Genomic DNA, 22,096 nt, shown 5'->3' on the forward strand with positions numbered 1-22,096 from the left:
GCAAGCAATTTGGTGGTTCATTCTAGTGCAGGCTGTGAGCTGTACCACGGGTGGCACTTCATTTGTACTTGGGGAATCCTGTTCCCAAGAGCCAGCAGAGGTACAAGAGTTGGACTTCAGTGTTTCAGTTACATTTATCTTACTGGATGACCTCTGGTATACTCTGAAAACCTCTAATACCTTATGTATTAATTGCGTATACGAGCTGATAAAATTGCTCAGACCTGTTTTTTCACTATATGTTTTTTAGCTTTCAGTAGAGTGTTTTAAATCTATTTGTAGCAATTACAAAGAGGGAGAAATGTGTTCTTTTGAAAGTCGCTATGTATCTAAAACAGTTAGAATGTGAGGCCCTTCTGTACATGTTTTTATTTTCTTTCTGCTTTGTATCTTGGTGCCTTTCAGTACCTAAGACTGACCTGAACAACCTTAACTGCAACATTTGCAGCTTCTAAGGGAAACCTTAGGTCTGAGTGTTGAAGTATACATGAATATAAAGAGTCACCAGGTGTTTTTTTCTGTCAAAGTAGACTCAAACATAATCTGAATGAGAATTAGACACGGCAATGTGATCTTTTTATGCACCATGTTCTTTTATTGCAGTTACATTTGTCAAATAGGTAATATAGTTCTTAATATGTCTGCAAAAAACCCCAAGAAATTAAGCTCAACTAATACCTCAGAAACTGGGAAAAAAGACCTGCTATAATGAGCACACAGAGTTTTGGATAATTCTGATAGAAATGGTGAGCTCAGTACTGGATCACTCATATTCAGAGCTATGAGTCTTTGTTTTTCTAGAGATATAATGGCAAGAAGACCTGACTGTTTAAAAAAAAAAAAAAAGAAACCAGCTTTGTTTTATCTTTATGTTCAACCTAAACAAGAAGAATCAAGAAAGTGTTTACCAAATTTCATTTGGTCTAGGTCGTTCATCCTTTGCTACAAGAGAAATAAGAGCACTTAATTTGAATCCACATTTTTTATGTAATTAGATTTAAAAAGCAAACCAACCTATACGAAGAATAAACAAAGTCCGAAAAATAGCACTTGAACTCTGTAATGACTGGTTCTATTTTACATTATTAAATTCAGAACTATTCTTTTACTGTCCTAAGACATTCTGAATTTTTGTGAAACATGTTTATTAAATGCTTGAGAGAAGCCAGTTTCTACATAGGTAGAAATGTTATTACTTTAAAGACAATACAGAGGTATTATTTAACAAGGTAAAATTAGATTTGGAAGATAAGTTAGTCTTTCTGTGTTTGTGTATTAAAAATTAATACAGTCACTCTTGGTTAAACTTAAAATTCTGTTTTGTTCCCAACTCAGGAAAATTATGAACGAATGAAAGCGCTGGTAGCTGAACTGCAAGAACATGCAGAAAAAATCAGATTAGGTAAGTATGATTTTTGAAAAAAAAACTAAACTCATTTAATTTGGTACAAAAACCAGTTTTGTTCTTTGTAATTTTTTCCCCTATAACAGTTGCTCATGAGTCACTTGATTCAGATACAACATACTTTCTGGATTATAACTCACTTTTGTTGTGAGGGGCCCAAAACCGAGCACAGGGTTCGAGGTGCAGCCTCACCAGTGCCACATGCAGAGGCACGGTCCCTGCCCTGGTCCTGCTGGCCACACTATTGCTGATCCAGGCCAGGATGCCACTGACCTTCTTGGCCACTTGGGCACACTGCTGGCTCATGTTCAGCCAGGCAACTTTCCTACCACTCTTCCCCAGCCTGTAGTGTATCATGGGGTTGTTGTGACCCAACTGCAGGACCTGACACTTGGCCTTGTAACCTCACAGCATTGGTCTTGACCCATTGATCCAGACTGCCCAGATGCCTCTGTAGAGCCTTCCTAACCTCCAGCAGATCAACACTCCCTTTCAACTTGGTGTAGTCTGTGAACTTACTGAGGGTGCACTTGATCCCCTTGTCCAGATTGTTGCTAAAGTTTCTAAACAGGTCTGGACCCAAAACTGAGTCCCGGGGAACCCCATTTGTGGCCGACCATGAGCTGTATTTAACTCCATTCACCCCCACTCTCTGGGCCCGGCTGTCCAGCCAGGTTTTTACCCAACGAAAGGTGCACCCATCCAAGCCATGAGCAAACAGTTTCTTCAGGAGAATGCTGTAGCAAACAGTGTCAAGGGCTTTGCTGAAGGCAATATCTGAAGCCTTTCCTTCCTCCAATATGGGGTCACCCTGTCGTAGGAGATCAGGTTGGTCAGGCAGGGCTGGTCTTTGCTAAATCCATGCTGGCTGGCCCTGATTCCCTGCGTTTCCTTTATGTGCTGTGTAATGACACTCAAGATAATTACTCCCTGACCTTCCCCAGCACTGAGGTCAGACTGACAGGCCAGTAATTCCCTAGATCCTCCTTCTGCCTCTTTTTGTAGATGTGTGGTTGCATTGGTCAGCTTCCAGTCAACTGGGACCTCCCTGGTTATCCAGAACTGGTGGGAAATGATGGAAAGTGCCTCTGTGAGCATTTCTGTCAGGTCTCTCAGTACTCTTAGGTGCATCCCACCTGCCCCCATAAACCTGTGTGTGTCTAAGTGGTGTAGCAAGTTGTTACTCAGTTCCCCTTGGATTACAAGGTGAAGTGGTTAAGACACGGCGCTGTCACCATCGAGACCCGGGTTCGATTCCCAGTCGGGGCCCCTCCCCGGGCAGATGGAGCTCGTTAGCCCTGTAAGGCAATCCATCTACGTCCTGAGGACCTCGCTGCCACCGTCCAAGCGTGCTTGGCCCCGGCAGATGAACCTCAGGATTAAAGGGTGGGCTCAGTTCCGCGCACACTGTGTCTCACCTAAAAAATCCAATGCGCAGGCTGGAAGGGGTAAAGACCTTCCCCGGTTCTTCGTTCGCGAAGACTGGCCATTACTTACTTACAAGGTCTTCAGTTTGCTCCCTGCCCCTGTCTTCCAACTCAGTGGACTGGGTATCCAGAGAAATTTGGTCTGGTAAAGATTAAGGCAGAGAAGGCATTAGGTGCTCTGCCTTTTCCTCATCCTTTGTGACTGTGTTTCCCCATGCATTCGAAAAAGGATGGGGATTCTCCTTGGCCCTCCTTTTTTTAGTAGTTCTTTTCAAAGTTTCTGGCTGTAGTTGTGCTGGCAAAGAGAAGCCAGTGTGTAGTAGTTTAAAAGATTGAAATTTGTGTTTCTTCTTTTTTGACTTATAAGACTGCCTGAGTGAATTATAGTTAAATGCAATTAATGGAGACAGCAAGAGAAAATGCTTTATAAATGCTTAACTATGCTGCCAGAGGTTGAGCATGAAGCTTTAATTTTCCCCTTCTTGTGACTATCATGATACTGGTTTGTCTTTTCATATACTGTTTCTTACGTAATGCAGTTTCTTTTACAACTTTGGAATGGAGCACAGTTAAGATTTTGTGCTTAGTGCTTTTTCTTGCTTACTGTGAAAAAAGGTCCAGGATTTCATGAGGAGATGCTGAAGCCCATGACAGACTACCTCTGTCTCTTTACAGGTGCAGAAACTGCAAGAACAGGCAAACATGCAGTAGTGAAGGCGGCAATTCAGTGTGTGGCTCATGAACTAATGATCGTGTCCTTCTTCACTGCTGCATGTTTGCCTGTTCTTGCCTGTTACACAGTGACAGGACAAGAAATTAGTCCTCATCTTTCCTCCATCAGAGTGGGCTCTACCAGGATGTTAATACGTGTTTTTGAGTGGTATCGATTGAAATTGCTTTGCCTGTCATTTAAATATATGAGAAGAATTAGTTACTTACCTTGAATACTGTTGAAGGATGTGTACAATATCTTTATTCTTATTCTACAGAATAGAGGCTAGTGCAGGTTAGAGTGTCTTGATGTTGGAAGAGGAATGTTTGATACACTGGCTACAGGGCCTGGGGAGTAAGCATTTGTGAAGAGGAGAAGTGCACAGAGATGACAGAAGTCCCAGGATGAAAATTATTATTGTAACATCGCTCAGTGAAAAGGAGAAAGGCGAGATGGAGGTCAGAGAAAAGGTAGTTATGATGTGAGATGTTAAAAACGTGGATGAGTAGCTCTGTGGGTGTATGTGAGAGGTTGTATCATAAGAAACTTGTATAGAAAGAAGTTACAAGATTTAGGCTTAGACTGGATATACAGACCTAATGAACAGGCTGAACTGGAGATAAATTGTGGACTTCTGGCATGCCTGATGGGTGGGAAAAGATGTGCATAGTGATCAAGGAACGAGGTGGGGTGGGAGAAAGGTCTTGAAAGGAAGTTTTAAAGCTCTGTTTCGGTGATACCTAGCTGACAGAGAAATCCTGGAGTCTCAGGAGAAATGTTAGCAAAATAGCCCCTTCTTTATTTTGGACAGGGAGACAATTTTAGAGTGATGAGGTGAATCAGTGATCTGTCTACACAGAGAGACAATGTTTGTACAAGCTGTTGTTATAAAGAGGCTGAGGTGTGTCAACAAATCTTAAGTATTGAATGACACAAGGCTCTGGAGAGCAAAAGATATGATTTAGGATGACCTTGAGTGAAGGGTTGAAATGAAACAAATATAAACGTGATATTAAATGCTGTGTGTCTAAACTCTGCTTACAGTTTTGGCATGATCTAAGGAAATTAATCTAGATTGTGTTGGATCATTCAAGATTGGATTCAGCATAGCTATTCTGAATCAGTTTAGGGAATAGTATTTTCTAAAGTTCTACTTCTGTGCTTTTGTCTCTGTGTGTTTTCTGCCCTCCGGTTTGTTGCCAAGAAGTGGGGGAAGGTTTCAGACAACTATATTTATTAAAATCCTCACCTAACTATTAAAAATGAGGGGGGAAATGACTAACCATTAAAAATGAGGGGGGAAATAAAGTACATTCTAAAAAGCAAGCATTTTTATCAATACCTTGAATCTGTTTGAAGTGGAAAACACTGTTTATTAAATTCGTTATTAAGGTCTGTGCTCCAAAAAATGGGAACTCGTCAGCACTTCCATTCTGAATTTTAATATAAATGGTGATTTATCTACGTGTGTCTGCAGAAAATGTGACAATTTACTGTTGTATCACAGGAGGTGGAGAAAAAGCTCGTAAGCTTCACACATCAAGAGGAAAGCTGTTACCCAGAGAGAGAATTGACAAGCTTATTGATCCCGGGTAGGCACTTCCTTTTGTTCTTAAACTCTTCAGGTTCTCTTTTGCAGGTAAATACTACAACAAACTTCTTTACTCTTTAGTTTCCATAAGCACTTGCAAATAACACCATTTCAACAAATAGGTGTTCTTTGAAATACTCATCTCTTTTTTAAAAGAAAACCCACAAACATAATTTTAAAAGTTTAACCCTTTAAGTGAGATCCAATGGCAAATACAGCCAATTAGTTTTTAAAATTTTGTTTTATTTGTCTTTATTCAGCTCTCCGTTCTTGGAGTTTTCCCAGTTTGCTGGTTACCAGTTGTATGGAAATGAAGAGGTACCTGCAGGAGGCATTATCACGGGCATTGGACGAGTATCTGGGTGAGAGCTTCCAGTCATCTACATTACTGATGGTGTGAAAGAGAGGAAGGTGTAATTTTACTCAGTTTCCAGTATTAATCTGTTAGCATTTTTAGCATTTCATTTCTGATACCCAAAAAAATCAACAAAGTTGGTCTCTCAGTATAGTCTTGGCTAAAAGAAAGTGAGGTTTTTTTTGTTAGGTTTTTTTTTCCTGTGTTGTTTTGGGGTTTATTTATTTGTGGTTCTGTTTTTCTTTGTGTTTAGTGTATCCCATATTAAAACAACACACATAGAGTTTCTGGGATGCAATGAAGGAAAGAGATTAGTGCATTTGTAAAGAATTTTCTAAAACCAGGAGGGTATTTTAGTCTGAAAAGTAGTTTTTCTTACTCAAAGCACCTCCAAGACTATTCTTGTAATTAATTATGGTGCTATACAGCATAATGGAACAGGACATCTTAGTTCTGAGGCTGCTGTTACAGAGTGCAATTGATAGAATACAGGAGAGAAGAGCTCTCTTAGAGCATCTGGGCTTCAAGAGTCCTTAGCATGCTGCAGTTCTTAAACAACATACATGCCTACTCATTAGAAATATTTTACTCTCCCATAAACTTGTTTTATTTTTAGGGTGGAATGCTTGATTGTTGCTAATGATGCAACTGTTAAAGGTGGCACCTATTATCCCATCACTGTTAAGAAACATTTACGTGCTCAAGAAATTGCAATGCAAAATCATCTCCCTTGCCTTTATTTGGGTAAGTCCTGTTGTGGAAATAGCAAATGTCCTGTGTTAAGGGCAGCTCATTTTTCTCCAGCTTTGACTAACCAAGAATGTGTTTTAGACACACATATTCAAATCTGCTTTTATTAGTGCTGTGTTACCTCTACAGATTGGTGGCACATCTTAACTGGAGGGTGTTTATGGGTTCTCAGCACTATCTTCTGCACTGCTGTAGGGTTGGGTTCATAAGATACAGATGTAACTGTTAACACTGTATAACTTCTTTCTTAGTTCTTTTCCTTCTGTAGTGAAGGAACAATCTTTCCTGTAGTCTCATACAGTTAATTTAAATTCCAATTAAAAAGTACATTCTGGTGTAGCATGTAGCTGTATGAGAGAACATGCCAAACGAATAAAAGTAACCTCAATTACAGTTTGGATCAACAGGTCTTTAGAATATGGGATTAACTTTACCAAAGTAGAAATTTTATTGTATATTATTTTTCGTTTTGAGTTTAGACTATTACATCAATATTTAACCAGACCTTCCTGGAAGTCTTACGTATGTATACTTTTATTAAAGATTAAGATCAGAGTACCAAGTATCTTTAGTGTATTACTAGCTGTATTTTCTTAGCCTGTTTTTGTACAAATCCAAGAGGTTTCTGCCAGTGTCTTCCTTTCAGCCTCAATTCCCAATCTAATAACTTTTGAACTTATTAGCCAATTTCATTCAAATTTGACAGACAGTAGTAAGAGAGTGTGTATTCCTGTGGATTTTGTGTATGTCAGCATCAGAGGAGAAAGACCCCTCTACTGTCTCCATTAAAAAAAGTAGGGTGGGTTATTCCTTGTCTGTTTGGCTTAGCCTAGCAGCTGACGAAGCAGCAGAGGGGCAATAATCAGTTTGTCAGTCTGGATGCTTGTACTGGTTAACAAGTCCAAATAAATGTAGGTCCTGTACAGTGTTTGTGTTTGTAGTGTCTTGGCCTGCTGGCAGGCCAAGCATGCAAATGATACCAAGGGAAGGATTAGGAGAAGTCCAAACTTGAAACTATTTGTGAGGTGGATACGGAGACATGGGGTGTAGATTTTGTGGGATTGCCGCAGAAGGAGTGTTGAAGGAAAGGGGAGGGTTAAATTTTATATTGGGTGTTAAAAAACAGGAAGAAACTTTGCTTGTATCCTTCTCTGGATACATCTCATGACAGAAGGTATTTTCATTAATTGGGAGTAGAGAGGTAGCTGCTGTTGGAAACATGTAAGCTGAAGGGCACATCTTAAGACAGGGACATATAATAAATGAGTCTTTCTAAAGATAGTTTAAGGTCTTCGGTATGAAGTATAATCAAGGTATGAAAGTACACACGCTGCACCTTTTGAACTCACTGGTGGTTAGTCTTGCTTTTTTTCTGGAACTTGTGACAGAATTGCAGTAGAATAACTGAGTTAAAATTGTACATTGAAAGCGTTCTTAGTTTAAAAGTTTTGTGGTAAGATGAGTTTAAAAGTTTGTATAGGGAGCCACAGCTGCATCTTTAAGCACATCTCATTTTATTTTCCATGAAAATGATTGTGATGGATGTGATTTTGGAAGGGAATGTTTGCTATTTTTTTTCTCCCATCCCTTTCGCCCCACAAAGAATGTCCTAACATACCTAGATTTGTGGACATATGTTTAGTGTTAGTAGTTGCTGTATTTTTTAAATAACTTTACCAACAACTTAAGTATATAACACTGTTCAAAGACATGTTAATATATTTTTGTTCACTCTAGTTGATTCAGGAGGAGCAAATTTACCTCGTCAAGCAGAAGTATTTCCAGATCGAGATCACTTTGGTCGTATTTTCTATAATCAAGCAGTCATGTCCTCTCAAGGAATTCCACAGGTAATTTGCTTTTACCTAAGAATTAAATATACTTACTAATTTTCGTGCTTGTTATTGTTACCTGTTTTCAAGGCTTGTACCAGTGCTTTGTTTTTGACAGCACTGTGTTGTGCTAACCTGGGCATTGGAAGTGCTGTAAACACAGTAACTGTCCACAAGAAGTCATTAGAGCTTTGGGGAAGCTGTCTTCTTTCTTAGTCTTAGTGTTAATGACCTGACTTACCTGCTCCTGTCCTGGAGTAGGAGAGAAATGGACTTGACAGCATGGTATGTAGGGCCGTTTGAGGAAGCACTAAGAAATCTCTTGGAAGGGTTGATTATCCTGCATCAGTGTTGTAAAGGTGAGGACCCCTTTGATGATGGCTGGTAAATGAGACATATTTTCAACTAATAGGGGTATGGATATATTTATATATCCTTTTTGTACACTGATGTGCTTTGTGATAAAATTACCTTAACAGTGAGGTTAATTTTCTGATGCATAGAATGACTGTTAGTCACAGTTCTGGATTTAGAAGCAGTTTTGTGTCATGGTTCTTTCAGGAATACGTAGGGATTAATTGTTTGATGCAGGGGGTGTGCTAGGGGAAGCGCACTTCTGGATCTATTACTCATGAAGAATGTAAATTGTTTGAGGAAGTGACAGCTGATGGGCAGCCATGGCTGTGGTGAAAATAGAGGGCAGAGTGTGAGGTCCCAATGGAGCTGAGGAAGGCAGGTAATAGGATAAAGACTGTAAGGGAATTGTCAGCTGGGACCTGTGAGAAGCTACCAGGGAGGAATCCATGGTCTTTGAAGATAACCTCACCCAAATAAAGGAACACTACAGAAAAGTGAACAACCAGGTGGTTCCTACAGAATTGATGCCTAATCAGTCAGCTCCCGGCCTCTTCATATCATTTTGTAGACCCCTCCTGTGCCTGCCTCATACTCCTTTTTGCAGACCAAAAAAAATTCAAGCTTACTTAGATGTTCTTCCTGCAGAAAGTGTTGCTTACCTTTGGTGGTCCTAGTTTGTCATATTTTTGAGATCTTCTTGTATTTTTTTTGGACATGAAGGAGACAGACTGCAGCAGCAGTCCTTAATAAAAGTCAGAAAAGGGAAATTGTGACGGACTTGTCAGAACTTCCAGTTCTGAACGCCAGTTCTCAGAACTAGCGTTCTTTGATCCCAAGGGAGAGCAGACAACTTCCCACTTGCAGCACTGACTCACAGCAAAGTTCATTTCATCCTGCAGAACTCTTTCTGTTTACCAGGGGAAAGTACATAAAACTTTCCAATGGCAACAGCAAAAAAAAAAGGTATTGTTTGAAGCCTGCATTCTTTATGGACATCTACAAGTGCTCAGAGCAAAAAAAAGTTATGATCATAAATCCAGGTTCCCTTTTGGGATTGACAGTGACATATGCAATCCTGACAGATTAACCTATGGCTAATTACAGTGAGAGCTGAGGAACGAAGAACATTAAAAAATTATTCAACCTCTGTTTCCCTTACAATAAAACCAGCAAAATCTATTCTGAGTGAGAATTAGGTCACACATACTGTGGAACTTGAGATGGCAATATTTATTTTCAAGAAAAATAAATTCTCAACCATGTTTTGAAAGCCTGGAAAAGCCAGTTATTGTCCTTCCAAAGGGCTGGGTTAGAGTTTAATTTCTGAGTGCCTGCAATCTGCTTTGAGGTTCTCCTAAATTACGTGTCATAGCAGTTACTTCACCTCACATTGTCTGAGGATGGGCTGTCACACACCCAGTACCCCTGGCAGCGCTATGACACAAAACCCACCATAATCCCACTATCCAGTGTTCTTTTCCACCTGCCCTGGGGACCTGGGGTGACACAATTCCAGTCACTTGCACAGCTGACTCCGCTGGGGCATTGGGCAGGAGCTGCTTCATGTGGGAAGGAGGTAGTTGAAGCCAATACTTCCTATCAGAGTGAAGCATATGCACCAGTTAAGGATACATGTGTTTCATCTGACTCTTTACATTGGCTTTGTGGGATTTTTAAGGAAAAATACTTAAATTTTGTTTGTTTGTTTGTTTGTTACCTTGAAACCTTTTTGGCGCATTTTGGAAGCAAGTCAGACTTCACATCTTCAACCATCTTTTCCTCTGCCAAAGAGTCTTGGAATCCATTGTTTTCAGAAAAATCCAAGGCTGAAGATTCTAACAACACAGTAAATCTGTTTTAGGAGATGTGACATAATATACATTCGGTAGTTTTTTCCAATAAGAGAAGTGGAGAAATTGTAGTGATTAGATAGGTCTCAAGAGAAAAGCAGTGTTTAGTTAGAGCAAAAATATTTAGGAAAAAAGGCACTTTATAAGCTGGTCATCCTGCAGAGTTCCTGCTCGGTCTGGGTTGTACATTACATTTATACGTGGGATTAAAATTGGTCCTAATGTTTTTGTAAAACAGCAAGTATCAAAGGAGGTCATCACAAAGTGACAAGGAGAAGGTGATGGAGAAGTTTTTTAGGAGAAGTTTTGAAAAACTTATTTTTGCTAGAGAGTTCATTTATGATCTAAGAGTAATGATTTTTAGATGTTATGTCAAAGATAAATATGTATACCCAGTTTGCAAGACCGAAATTACTGATGTTTGTTAGGCAGGACCTTGCCTGGCCCTAAAGTCATATTCGTGTTTTCTGAAATATCTTGAAACATATTTAAGGTATGTGTAAAGTTCCATAAAAAGTTGCATTTGTTTTTCTTTCAGTTACCATATAGTGTTGTATTAGGAGTAATTGTACTCCTGTACAATAAAAACTAAATGTAAGAAAGATTTGCCTTTTAATAAAACACATTTCTCTTTGTTACAACACTGATGAAAGTTAAATTTTCTAGGTATGACTAGACATATCTCTATGATGAGAGTTTATCTTTCTTCAAATATTTATTGAAGACTGGGAAACATGTTTTACTGAAGTACTTCCTTTATTTAAAGGATGTAATGAGGGTGCATTTTTTTTGGGAGATGGATCTATCCTTTGTTTCATTCCAAAAAGGCACTATTAACGTTTGTAAATTTATTATTGATCCTGTGGTAACTGATTGTGGTAGCTAGACCCATCTTACCTGTCTAAGAGGATATTTCATTAGAAAATAGGGGTTGGGAAGTTATGCTCGCTCTGATTTCCACTCTGGTTAATTCTTCTGGTATGGGAGTCTGGATGTTGTTAGTTTTCTACCTGCTGTTCTGTGTTGTGACCTGCTTGAAGGTCTGTTCTAGCAGTTCATTATCTCTTCTCAATTTTGCCCTTTAAAATGCTTGCTTTTTTTCTTTTTTTTTTTTTTTTTTTTCAGTTGCTGATGGTACTTTTAATTTCCCTCTCCACTTTTACCTGTGACTAATTTGTTATACACCTAATACAGTTTAAATTGTGTTGTTTTCTGTATGGCTGTGAATCAGAAAGCTGTGATTAGCTTCTCATTTACTGCTTCCTGAGTTCTCTCACACTCATATGCTGCATGGATAAAATGGGGACCTGATCAGTGGATATGAAATACTGGATGTGCAGTTAGGACTCTTGATTTTTATTGCACCTGCCAATAATTTCCCATGCCATAATTCAGAGAATGAAGTCGAGAAGTAAGACATTATTTGAGAATTTGGAGTTGTGCTATTTAACAGGTAGGTTTTTTTTTTCAAGTATATACATATTCCAATTTTTATGTTGGAAAAAATAACACCTGAGTTAAAGTTTAAACGCAGGCACATTTTTCAGCATAAGCATGGCAAAATTAAGAGTAGGAAAAAAACACAAATCCTGGGGAAAAATACCAAACAAACCTTTGTTGCCCAAGTTTCTCCCACTTCTAGATACTTAGGTTATTTTTGTATTCACCAGGAGTTATTTATTAAATGCACAACAGAATTACTGCAGATTAATCATGTGACTCTGAATATAGTTTAAGATACTGTTTGAGAAACTGTTTGCTGAAAAAACTGTTTGATTTGATGATAGCAGGTCAACATAGCTCATTTACTCCTGCTTTAGATTTGGGTAATGTGATTTGGAAGTGTCATTTTTCTGTGTACAGTTTTCTCTTAAGAGCAAACATTAAATCATTGTTTAACAGAGAACACTACTTGATGTTGCCTTAGAAATATCTTGAAACAACACAAAATAACAGTATTTACTGGAGGGTTTTTAGATTTTTTTTGCATGTATGTGTGTGATTGTGAAAAAAAGTGTTTCTTACTGTCTGCCTTTTTCATGAGTATTCCTTTTCTTCCACTCTACAAGTGGTTTGGAAGGGTCTTTGGAGCTGTTCTCCTGAAGGAGAAATTAAGTGAGAAACTTCACTTTCATGGCTGTGTAATGTTATAGTATTCATCGCATCTGGGGCCAAGTCAGTTTTATTACAGTATCACAAAGATATTGCTGGTAGAAGATGTCCATTGGGGAGATGCTCATGTCAAAATTAGGCAAATGGATGAAGCAGAGATTTTTCATGTTGAAGCCTGTAACAAAATACTTCATGCCTTGAAGAGGCAGAGTTCATTAGTAGATCCACTGAGGAACTAAAGTTATAAACTAGTAGATGTGAGGAATTTCCTTCAAAGGATTGGTGAAACTATGCCAGTAAGCAACAACTGAACCTCTGGCTTAAGCCTAAATACCTAGAGCAGCGTCTGGGTTTCAGCCTTTTACCATTCATCAGTAAAAACAAATTTCATGGTAGAATGTGTCTCTTCAAACATATCATGTACATACCTTGTGGTACATCATATATCGATTTTCCAGCAGGGTGGCCTGAAGATCAGAGCTTGAAAGACTGCTAGACACTAGAGACATTCCCTATTTTCTAAAGAAAAGCTAGAACATAAAATAACTTGCTCTCTCAGGCAAAAATAATCCTGCAGAGAAAAATTTGTACAAAACATTTGCTGTTTTTTGGGGTTGAACAATTCATTAATTTGTGTTTTTTTTTTTCTTCGTAGATAGCAGTAGTCATGGGATCCTGTACCGCAGGAGGAGCATACGTACCTGCAATGGCTGATGAAAGTATTATTGTTGGCAAACAGGGAACAATATTCCTGGGAGGGCCACCACTGGTAAGAATACATAAGTTTCTAGTGACATAGCCCTCCCCCCCTCACCCCACCCAAAATTGTGCTGTGATAATTGTAGAGCTTAAACAACTGTCACATTTCTTGGTGAGATATTTCCAGATATTCTCTAGATTAGTTTGCATTTTAAAGTATGTATCAATGTGTATATCCTAAAATAAATCTCTTCTGGCTGTTAGATGTATATGTGTAAGTCAGACTGTGTTAAGGTGTTTTTTAATACTTTTAGATTGCCATGCATGTTTTAAATTATAAAAATGGTTTCTGTATTTAATTTTGTAGTCTTTAAGTATGATGTGAGATTAAAAAAAAATACAGCCATCAAGATCAGAGAACTTCAGAAGCATAACTGATCAGCTATATTTTATGTCATTTTCCAGACAAAGGAGATGCACTTATGATAGAGTTTGTCATAGTTTTCTTACTTTCTTAGTAAGGAAATCGTTTCTAAGGAAACTGACCTCAAGAACTTTTGTGAATTAAAACTTGCTTTATTGTGGAACTCGGAGTGGAATTTGTGACTGCAAAACACTGCAGTATAAGAGAGCTTTAAAATTACAGTAGCTTGGTTCCAACAAAAAGAAGTGCTTGAAGGGGTTTTATTAGTTCAGAAACAGCTGTATGTTCAAGTGTAGGCTCAGTTTTATATCAGTACAAGTAATAATCTTTTCTGACAGAGATTATTTAACACAAGCTTTATGAGAAGAAATGAATTTACAGTAATAAACGTTAGTCCTAGAACTACCAACTAGAGCATGACCCATCACAACTGTTCCAGTCTCAATGAATCATGACTGGAAAAAGTTGCTTTTTTGGAATAGACAGGTATTTGTCTTGTTTTAGAAACTGTTCTGAGGCAGCATGATGGCTCTGTTTTGGTTACAAGACTTTCTGTGACAAAGCCAAGTGCAAATCAAGTGTCTTTCCAGAGTCCTTCCAACTTGAGCAGGCCTAAACGGAGAAATCACTTTTTAACAGCATTGTTAATGAAGGTACTGCTGCCTGCACTGATTCCTGTGGGGAGGGAAATCTGTTGGAAGTCACTTCCTTCGCCACTTAAGATGCTGGGAAAATACAGCATGTCCCATTAAACTATGGGAGGACAATCACTGATAGATTTGTTGACCAGTTCCTAAGGTGTGATTGTGTTCATTTCATTGAAAGCATGAAAAACTTATCCTGTATTTAGTGTTTATTTGTATAACACTGCTCCCATTTCCACAGCACATTTTTGCATTCCTTCTTTTCCTTTACTTCAGAGTGAATTTTTTTTCCCAATGTGTTATCTTGATGATAAAAGTGGATTTGGCATTTTGTACTTTTTTTTTTCCCCTTCCAAAGTTCAGTGTATAGACGGCTTTTAAATTCTTGTGCAGTTAAAAGAAAAACCCAAAAGTCTTACCATAACTGCAGAGATTCTTTCCTGTGGCTGGGAAATATGATTTACTGTTCCAAAATGTCTTAAATAAATTCAGAATGTAACTGGCATATGGAAAACAGGGACATGGGAAACACACCTTTAGTTACAAGGATACTTTGTTGTCTACCCTGATAAAACAAAGCACTTAGTTTGAAGTAATTTATTGTTTCAGTGGAGGCTTTCTAAGTTGACAAGAAGAAAAAAGTAGTCAGCGAAAGCAGATGAAGTGATTAATTGCAATTATTGTAATATAATGCTAATTCATTTACAGCTCATTAGAATTTTAGCTGTTGGAATTCTTTGGCAGTAATGGTTTCAAATGTTCTATGTAGGTTTCTGTTCCTTTTTATCTTGTATTAGTCTTTTTCAGCTTGTTGTTTGTATGTAAACAAAGACAAATCCTCCTGAAAGTTAAGTAATTTTTTATAAATTTATCACTTTAGGTATTTGGAGTTTCTTGGTGAAAGTGGTATAAACATGAATGAAGATATTAGTTGAGAATAGTATAGGCTGACTGAGTAACACTGTGTGATTCATATATCTTTTTACTGAGATAAGAAAATTAGTGTGATGAAAGAAATGAACACAGACTGTTAATAGCTTGGTTATTGTGTTAAGAATAATTACCCTGTTGCGGGAGCATCTGAGCTATGTACTGACCTTTTCTAGGTTCAGGATAGCTCATCAGCTTAGAGCCAGTGGTATCTAAAGGGCCAGCACTGCCTCTGGGGCTTGCTCAGGTACAGAGTCATTTGTTGCAGAAGCCCAGCTAGGAAATCTAAAGGACCTGAGAAAGGACAGCTCTTCTGATGTGGCATGTCCATTGGCAAGACTGCTGGGGACTGCACTCCTGCTTGGAGCTGTGTTGGAGCTGGAAATGTTCTTCAGATCCAGGGAGACCCACTGCATGCACTAAATAATGTGTCCTGGAGAACTTACTCAGAGCCAGTTTCTTTCAAGCTCCAGCGTTAGTGCAGGTTCATGAGGCACCTAATACCCCTACTACCCAGGAAGCTGTCCTGGTTGGCAATCTTTTAACTTCACAAGGAAATTTAGGTCATACATGTGTATTACTGAGATGTAGCACATGAGACTTTTGCCAGTATAGGCAGCTGAGTGACCTGAGTCAGACCTCCAAGGGAAGACTTGGCTAGGCAAGTCAGTGACTGCAAGGGTGTCGTGAAGTTAGACATGTCGAAAACTTTTCAGCATTTTCAGAGGAAGATTTTACAACTACCCTCCAATTTAATTTGTTCCTTAGCAACCTGCAGATGTAATGATCCTTATCTTCGTGCGTATAGATCAAACTTTAATATCACTACCTGTCAGCTTTTCTGTTTTGTAGAGCTTTTCATATTCTCCCTGAAAATATTTTACTTGCCTTTTCTAAGCGTCAAAATTACTTCAGACTCCCACAGAAACTGCCATTCCATGCTGTAGCAGATATTGTAGCCATTATTGTGTGAGCTCTGTTCCCCAAAATGTCTTTCCTACATAAAAAAAATTGGATGGATTTTATCGCTTGCCTGCATAAAACAAAACATTCTAAGGAAGTGAAAGAAAATCCCTGGTGTTGGTTATAGTTAGTCTTGAGATGTGTATGATGACAAAACATGAATTGTAGGTACAATTAGTCCACCATCTAAAATGGAAATTTGCTTGCCCTTCTTTTTAGCAGGGTAGGTAATGACTCCATAAACAGATAGAACTTGAAGAGGAGAAGTGTCATGATAGTAGTAATATTTAGGACCATTCTTCTGTACTTCCCCAGGGTGAAGGTATCTATATCCTCATCTTTGGCAGTATTGCTTGGTAGCTCAGGCTTCGTCATCTCTTTCCAGAAACTTCTGATTCTTCCTTCCCAAGGGAAAATTTGCTACTTTCTGTGCTCAGAGGTGAAGAAAAGTCTTCTAAAAAAACTTACTTGACAAATAAGTTTGTCAAATTCATCTGTATTTATGTACTGGGGACTTTTCTGCATGTCAGCCTCATGTGGGAAATGCACATTATATCTGAAATTTGTGTTCATTGCTCCTGGTAATTTCTAACTGAAATAGCTTGGAAAGGGTTTCTTTGAAAATACCCACTTGCCAAGGCTCTTACTTGCAGTCTGTTAGAATTTAATAAACTTTAGGATAACTTCAACCATTCACTTTAAATAACTTCAGTCATTACTTAAACTACAGTTTGTAGAATGCTCTGTTGCACTACTGAACCTGGGAAGGTGTTGGAGCAAATAATCCTTCCCATCTACTCAGCCCTCCTGAGATGCATTTGGACTGCTAGCTCCAGCTCTGGGCTCTCCAGACCAACAAAGACATGGACATGCTTCAGTGAGTTAGTGAGGGTCCATGAAGATCATGAAGGGACTGGACCATCTCTGAAGTGAGGAGAGTCTGAGAGAGCTGGAATTTTTCAGCCTGGTCAAAAGATGTCTCAGGGTGAATCTATCCATGTGTATGAATACCTTCCAGTAAGAAGCTAAGATAATAGAGCCAAACTTCTCACTGGTGCTCAGTGATAGATCAAGGCTACAGGGCACAGACTGAAATATAGGAAATTCTGTTTAGTTGTAGTAAAACACTTTTTGTTGCAAGGGTGGTCATGCCAAACCAGGTTGTCCAGAGAGGTTGTGCATTCTCTGTCCTTGAGACACTCAGAATTTGTGGTCATAACGTGGTCATCAACAGCCTTCTTTGATTGACCCTGCTTTGAGCAGGGAAGGTAATTTGACAGTCTCTCAACATGTCTGACAGAGTCCACAGCTCCAGTTCTGTGATTTGAAGATGGAAAACTTCACCTCTGCGGGAAAGAGGAAAAAAAATATTTTTGTGAAGTGTATTAAAATTAGACTCTGGATTTCTGTGCTGAAAGAAATCTGTGCTGTATTCATATTTGTGCCAAGTTCTGGAGCAGTTAACAACATGTTGTATGTAACCTTTTGCATAAAGAGAGAGGTATGTGATTATTTCATGGAATCATAGAATAAAATCATATAATCGAATCATAGGATCACTTATGTTAGAATACACCCTAAAGATCATTGAGTCTGCCCTTAACCTGATATTGTGAAGTCCACCACTAAACCATGTCCCTGAAGTGCCACACCTGTATGTTTTTAAATACCTCCAGGTATTAACCAATTCCCTGGACAGCCTGTCCCAATGCTGCATAGCCCTTTCAGTGAAGAAATCTTCCTAATTTCTCTTTAAAGTATGTTCTTCTGTTCCTTGTTTAATGAAGACTTAAGTTAATTATGTCTCGGACAGAAATTTTCCATTAATTAATATCAAAACACCACACCTTCATATTGCATGGGTAATTCAAATTTCAAAGCAAAAATTCTACTGCTGAAGAGCTATCTATGTATAATTCTGTAAACTTGACAGTTTGGAAGTGTGTATGAGAATATGTATTTACCTATTTATGTATCTGTATATGTATATATTTGCATGTTTAGTGTGCGTCATTTTTAGACATGAAACTTGAAAACTGAAGTCTCTTTTGGTAGGGGTGATAGTCTTCCCTTTCCTTGTCTCGTGCTCTACCTCTGTATTGTCCATGTGTGAACAGAATAATGGTTTCACCAGCTTCCAAGGAATCCTTTTCAAAGCAGTTACTGTAGAGTTGAAATGCATCAGGAAGTCCTTTGTTTTTTTTTTTTTCAACTGTGCAGTAAATGATATTGCTTTGTTTTAAGGAGATCATTCACTCTTGAATTACCCTTTCAGGTCTAAGATTTCACAGATCTAGAATTTAGATTGTCATTCCAGGTACTTTTATGGAGACATCATACTTGATCTGAACAGTTATATGCCACTGATATGCTCTTTTAAAGAAAATTATTGTTACGAAATTATGGTGTGTTTACTGGAAAGTTAAGAAAATAAAAACTGCTAATGGTTGTTCTGTGGTTAATATTTAAGTAAGTTAAAATTCACAGAAGAGTTTGTGTAAGGAAAGCAAAAGTGAAGAATGCTGAGTTTCAATTGAGGTATCGTTTATTTGAAACAGTGCAGGAGAATACCACATTTGAATTTTCTTGTTAAGAAAATTTTTGTGAAAATGCACGTTTATGAATCTAAAGGATTAGGTATATTCACACTAATGGTGGACACAGCAGTAAATCAACAGTAAGTAGAGAATCTTTGTCAGTCTAAACTCCATGTTAATGCTAAAATAAGGATACAAAGTCAAAGAAAGTAAGTAATTTTGGCAAGATTCTGTGTTGTCCCATTTTTAGTGCTCTGTGGGAGATTACCTGGGCAAATACTATTAATAGAGAAGCGTTTTGCAAAGATCTCTTTTATTGCTGTAACTAAGCCAGTGTAAATATTAGTGCAAGACAAGTGTCTACTCTAAAGCTCATTTTCCTTTTCTTGTGGTAGGTTAAAGCAGCAACAGGTGAAGAGGTATCAGCAGAGGATCTTGGAGGGGCAGATCTTCACTGCAGGTTTAAAGAAATATTTTCCCACTTCATTTCTTCCATATTTGAGATGTCAGCTTTTATGTTTTTTAATTTCTTTTTTAAGATCTTTTTAAACTGTATTTAGAAAATTAAGATTTTTGGTGTGCGTAACTGGTGCAGACAGATCATTTTATTGTTAGACTAGCATAGTTACCTTGTTATTCTCTAGTTAAGATGCTGTTTCCTTAGTTTACTATTTTAAAATACATGTATAGTATACTGCAGCATCATGCATAATATGGAGGACTTTACTATTTAATACTAGTTGTTAATAGAGTAATACATATTGAGATTGATGATACATATTGCATATTGTATCTTGCTGTCAGAACTTACTACAAGCAAGATCAAAATAGCTTGTGTTTTTAGCAAGAGAATGCTTGTCAGCAAAACAGAACGTTCCACACATTTTGAAGTTCTAAAATTAATAATAGACCAAATTAGATATTACTGCACAGTAATTTAGGTATTGTTGTACAATAACTGCTTATTTTTTACTTCCATTTACTGAAGCGAATAAAGAATTCTTTTGAAGGGCAGTTCAGGCCATTTTTGTGAACGTTTTTCTTTGTAATTTCAAATGAATTTTTGTTTTATTTGAACAATGCTTATAATAATTTATATTGTCATTTAGATGTTTTACTTCCCGGAGTTGCTATTTTATGTCATGTCTGATAACTTGAATGTACTGTTTCCAAGAAAAGGTCGAGCATGGGTTTTATTTTTAAAGTGATTTCGTAAAAAAGCACAGAGAGCTGTATGGTAGCGTCTATATTTTAAATACAGAAATAAGTTTTTAAAGGTCTTGGGTGTTTTAAAACTTCAAGTTCTCATTGCCAGATTTATGGTTTCTTCCTAAGTATTCATATTGCTGTTGTTATTTCCATACAGAAAATCTGGTGTAACAGATCATTATGCTTTGGATGACAATCATGCACTTCATCTAGCTAGGAAAGTTGTTAGAAGTTTGAATCTTCAGAAGAAAATAGACGTAAGTGTATAGAATCTGGAAACACCGCATTGTTGAAATTAGTTATGCTTTTCTTAGCCTGATTTATATAACACATTTTTTGTCTATGACTTCAGGCATTTTGAAAATAAAAGTTGCATTTCTTTTCCTTAAAGATTTCTCTACTCTGTCAGTTCTGCAATTGCATTCCAGGTATATTATTCCCAATAAAATCACTGGGCTTAAATGGAAGAGTGAAGCAACTAAAAGAGTGCTTCAGAGTCATGGAATTGCACTTTTAAGTTAATCCAGTCTTGCAGGATGCTCAATTGAACTTTAAACCCACATGATCATTTTCATGGACTTAAAAATTAGATACCTGCTAAAGCATCTTTTTGAACAGACATTTTCTGTCATTATTAATGAACATTTCCAGAACTGAGGGGACAGATGTAAATCGTGTCATTCTGTGGTATTGGTTTAGAAATTCGTTGTAGAAAACGGGATGGGTAGCATATGGTGGGGAATGACCCTGTTTTATTTTAGTGGAGATGTGAGAGGGTGAACAGACAGCTGAAGGAAGGCAAGATGTTTTAGTCAGTCATGTGACAAAAATCTTCATCAGTTTTTCAGAATAATTCCTGCCTTATGGGACACAGGGGGAAGTAAGAAAATGGGAGCACATGCTTAGTATTTTTATAACATGGAAGAAGCAGAACACATGTGAAGGTACATGCAGGAGTAGAAAAAGGGTAACAGTAAGTGAGAAAGATGTTATCAGCCTTCAGTTTAAGAAACTTGATCTTTATGCAAAATGAGGACAAGCCAATACAGTCATTTTGATGTGGTTGATGAAGTCTGTGCTCAAAGAAATTGGCAAATTAATTGTTGTTTGAACTTCAAAGTCATAATGTGGACTGATAGTTCCTTTGTTGTGTACATTGTTTTATTAAATCACTGTAGGTGACTATAGAACCATCAGAAGAGCCTTTATTTCCAGCTGATGAAATATATGGAATAGTTGGCGACCAGCTAAAAAGGAATTTTGATGTCAAAGAGGTATGAGTGTTAATGCAAGATCCACATGCCCATACATGAATGCACCCAGTTTTCTTGCAAGAAATCACTCTGTGTTATTGTAGTTGATAACATCTGATTTGGGTGCTTATTTTTTTATAATTTTGTCTACCAGATCCATTGCAAGGGCAATGACCTGTTGAAAATATAATAATTTTTGGCTATACTTTTAAGAAGGATGCGCAAGGATGCGAGATTGATAACATTCTGAAAAAGCTGACAGAAATAGTAACTTTGCATTGGCAGAGCATTCAGTAGGCTTGCTGAGTGATATAATGGCTTTCTTTTTCTGTTAATCCTGTGAAAGATCAAATATTTAAAGACTTATGGAGTAAAAGCACACCAGGCAATTGAGAGTTCTCCCAGCCATGTATGGAGTTTCTTGTACCCTACTGCAGTTCATAAATACTGTCATTATCTGCCTTGGTACCTTCATCTGAGCCCACATCCTATCTCATATTTTGTGCAGATCCCATATTTTTTCACTACCAGCCAAGTATGTATTTTATCAAGAGTCTTTAATACATACCTGTCTTAAAATATTTAAATTACTAGGGCATGTTTATGCTTTATATTAAGGGAAAAGGAGATGAACACTTGTATTGAGCCTCACATTACACTCTGAAAAGTATTGGAATAATTTGGACTTGCGTTTTTTTAAAGTTGAAATAAATGTCTTCTGGCAAATGTCTTGCTAGCAGTGGATCTGTATTTATAAAAAATGCCCTCTTTGCATCTCAGAGAAACCTCAGCTCAGATCTTCATTATTTTTGTATGTCACAAATTCAAGCAAAGCTAAAAATGATTGTATCTCTAAGAAAGTGACTCATGTCTTTGTATGTTTTTTTCTTTATAAATGAGTCTCTTGATCAATGTCTAATATAACTAGAGGTATCAGTTTTTCTTTGAAATTCCACTAATCAGGAAAACTTTGTTCCTTTATAATTTAACTATTTGATTAGGATATTCCTAATCTTGAAATCCCATTTTTACAAACATGTAGATAA

The 22,096-nt window shown here is 37.6% G+C and overlaps 1 protein-coding gene across 1 annotated transcript in view; it reads left to right on the forward strand.

The window, feature by feature from the left end:
• The window catches only part of MCCC2 (methylcrotonoyl-CoA carboxylase 2), a 38,256-nt gene that overhangs the window by 2,867 nt on the left and 13,293 nt on the right, over positions 1-22,096 (forward strand). Inside the window, exons 2-10 of the mRNA XM_027882623.1 lie at positions 1,336-1,402; positions 5,052-5,136; positions 5,396-5,497; positions 6,107-6,234; positions 7,978-8,090; positions 13,047-13,160; positions 18,984-19,048; positions 19,955-20,054; positions 20,976-21,071. Coding sequence (XP_027738424.1) covers positions 1,336-1,402; positions 5,052-5,136; positions 5,396-5,497; positions 6,107-6,234; positions 7,978-8,090; positions 13,047-13,160; positions 18,984-19,048; positions 19,955-20,054; positions 20,976-21,071 — 870 coding nt within the window. The remainder of the gene's footprint in view (positions 1-1,335; positions 1,403-5,051; positions 5,137-5,395; positions 5,498-6,106; positions 6,235-7,977; positions 8,091-13,046; positions 13,161-18,983; positions 19,049-19,954; positions 20,055-20,975; positions 21,072-22,096) is intronic.

Source organism: Empidonax traillii, unplaced genomic scaffold (assembly GCF_003031625.1).
Source record: "Empidonax traillii isolate 1590-97213 ecotype Southwest subspecies unplaced genomic scaffold, ASM303162v1 scaffold108:size1079785, whole genome shotgun sequence".
Taxonomy (NCBI): Eukaryota; Metazoa; Chordata; class Aves; order Passeriformes; family Tyrannidae; genus Empidonax; species Empidonax traillii.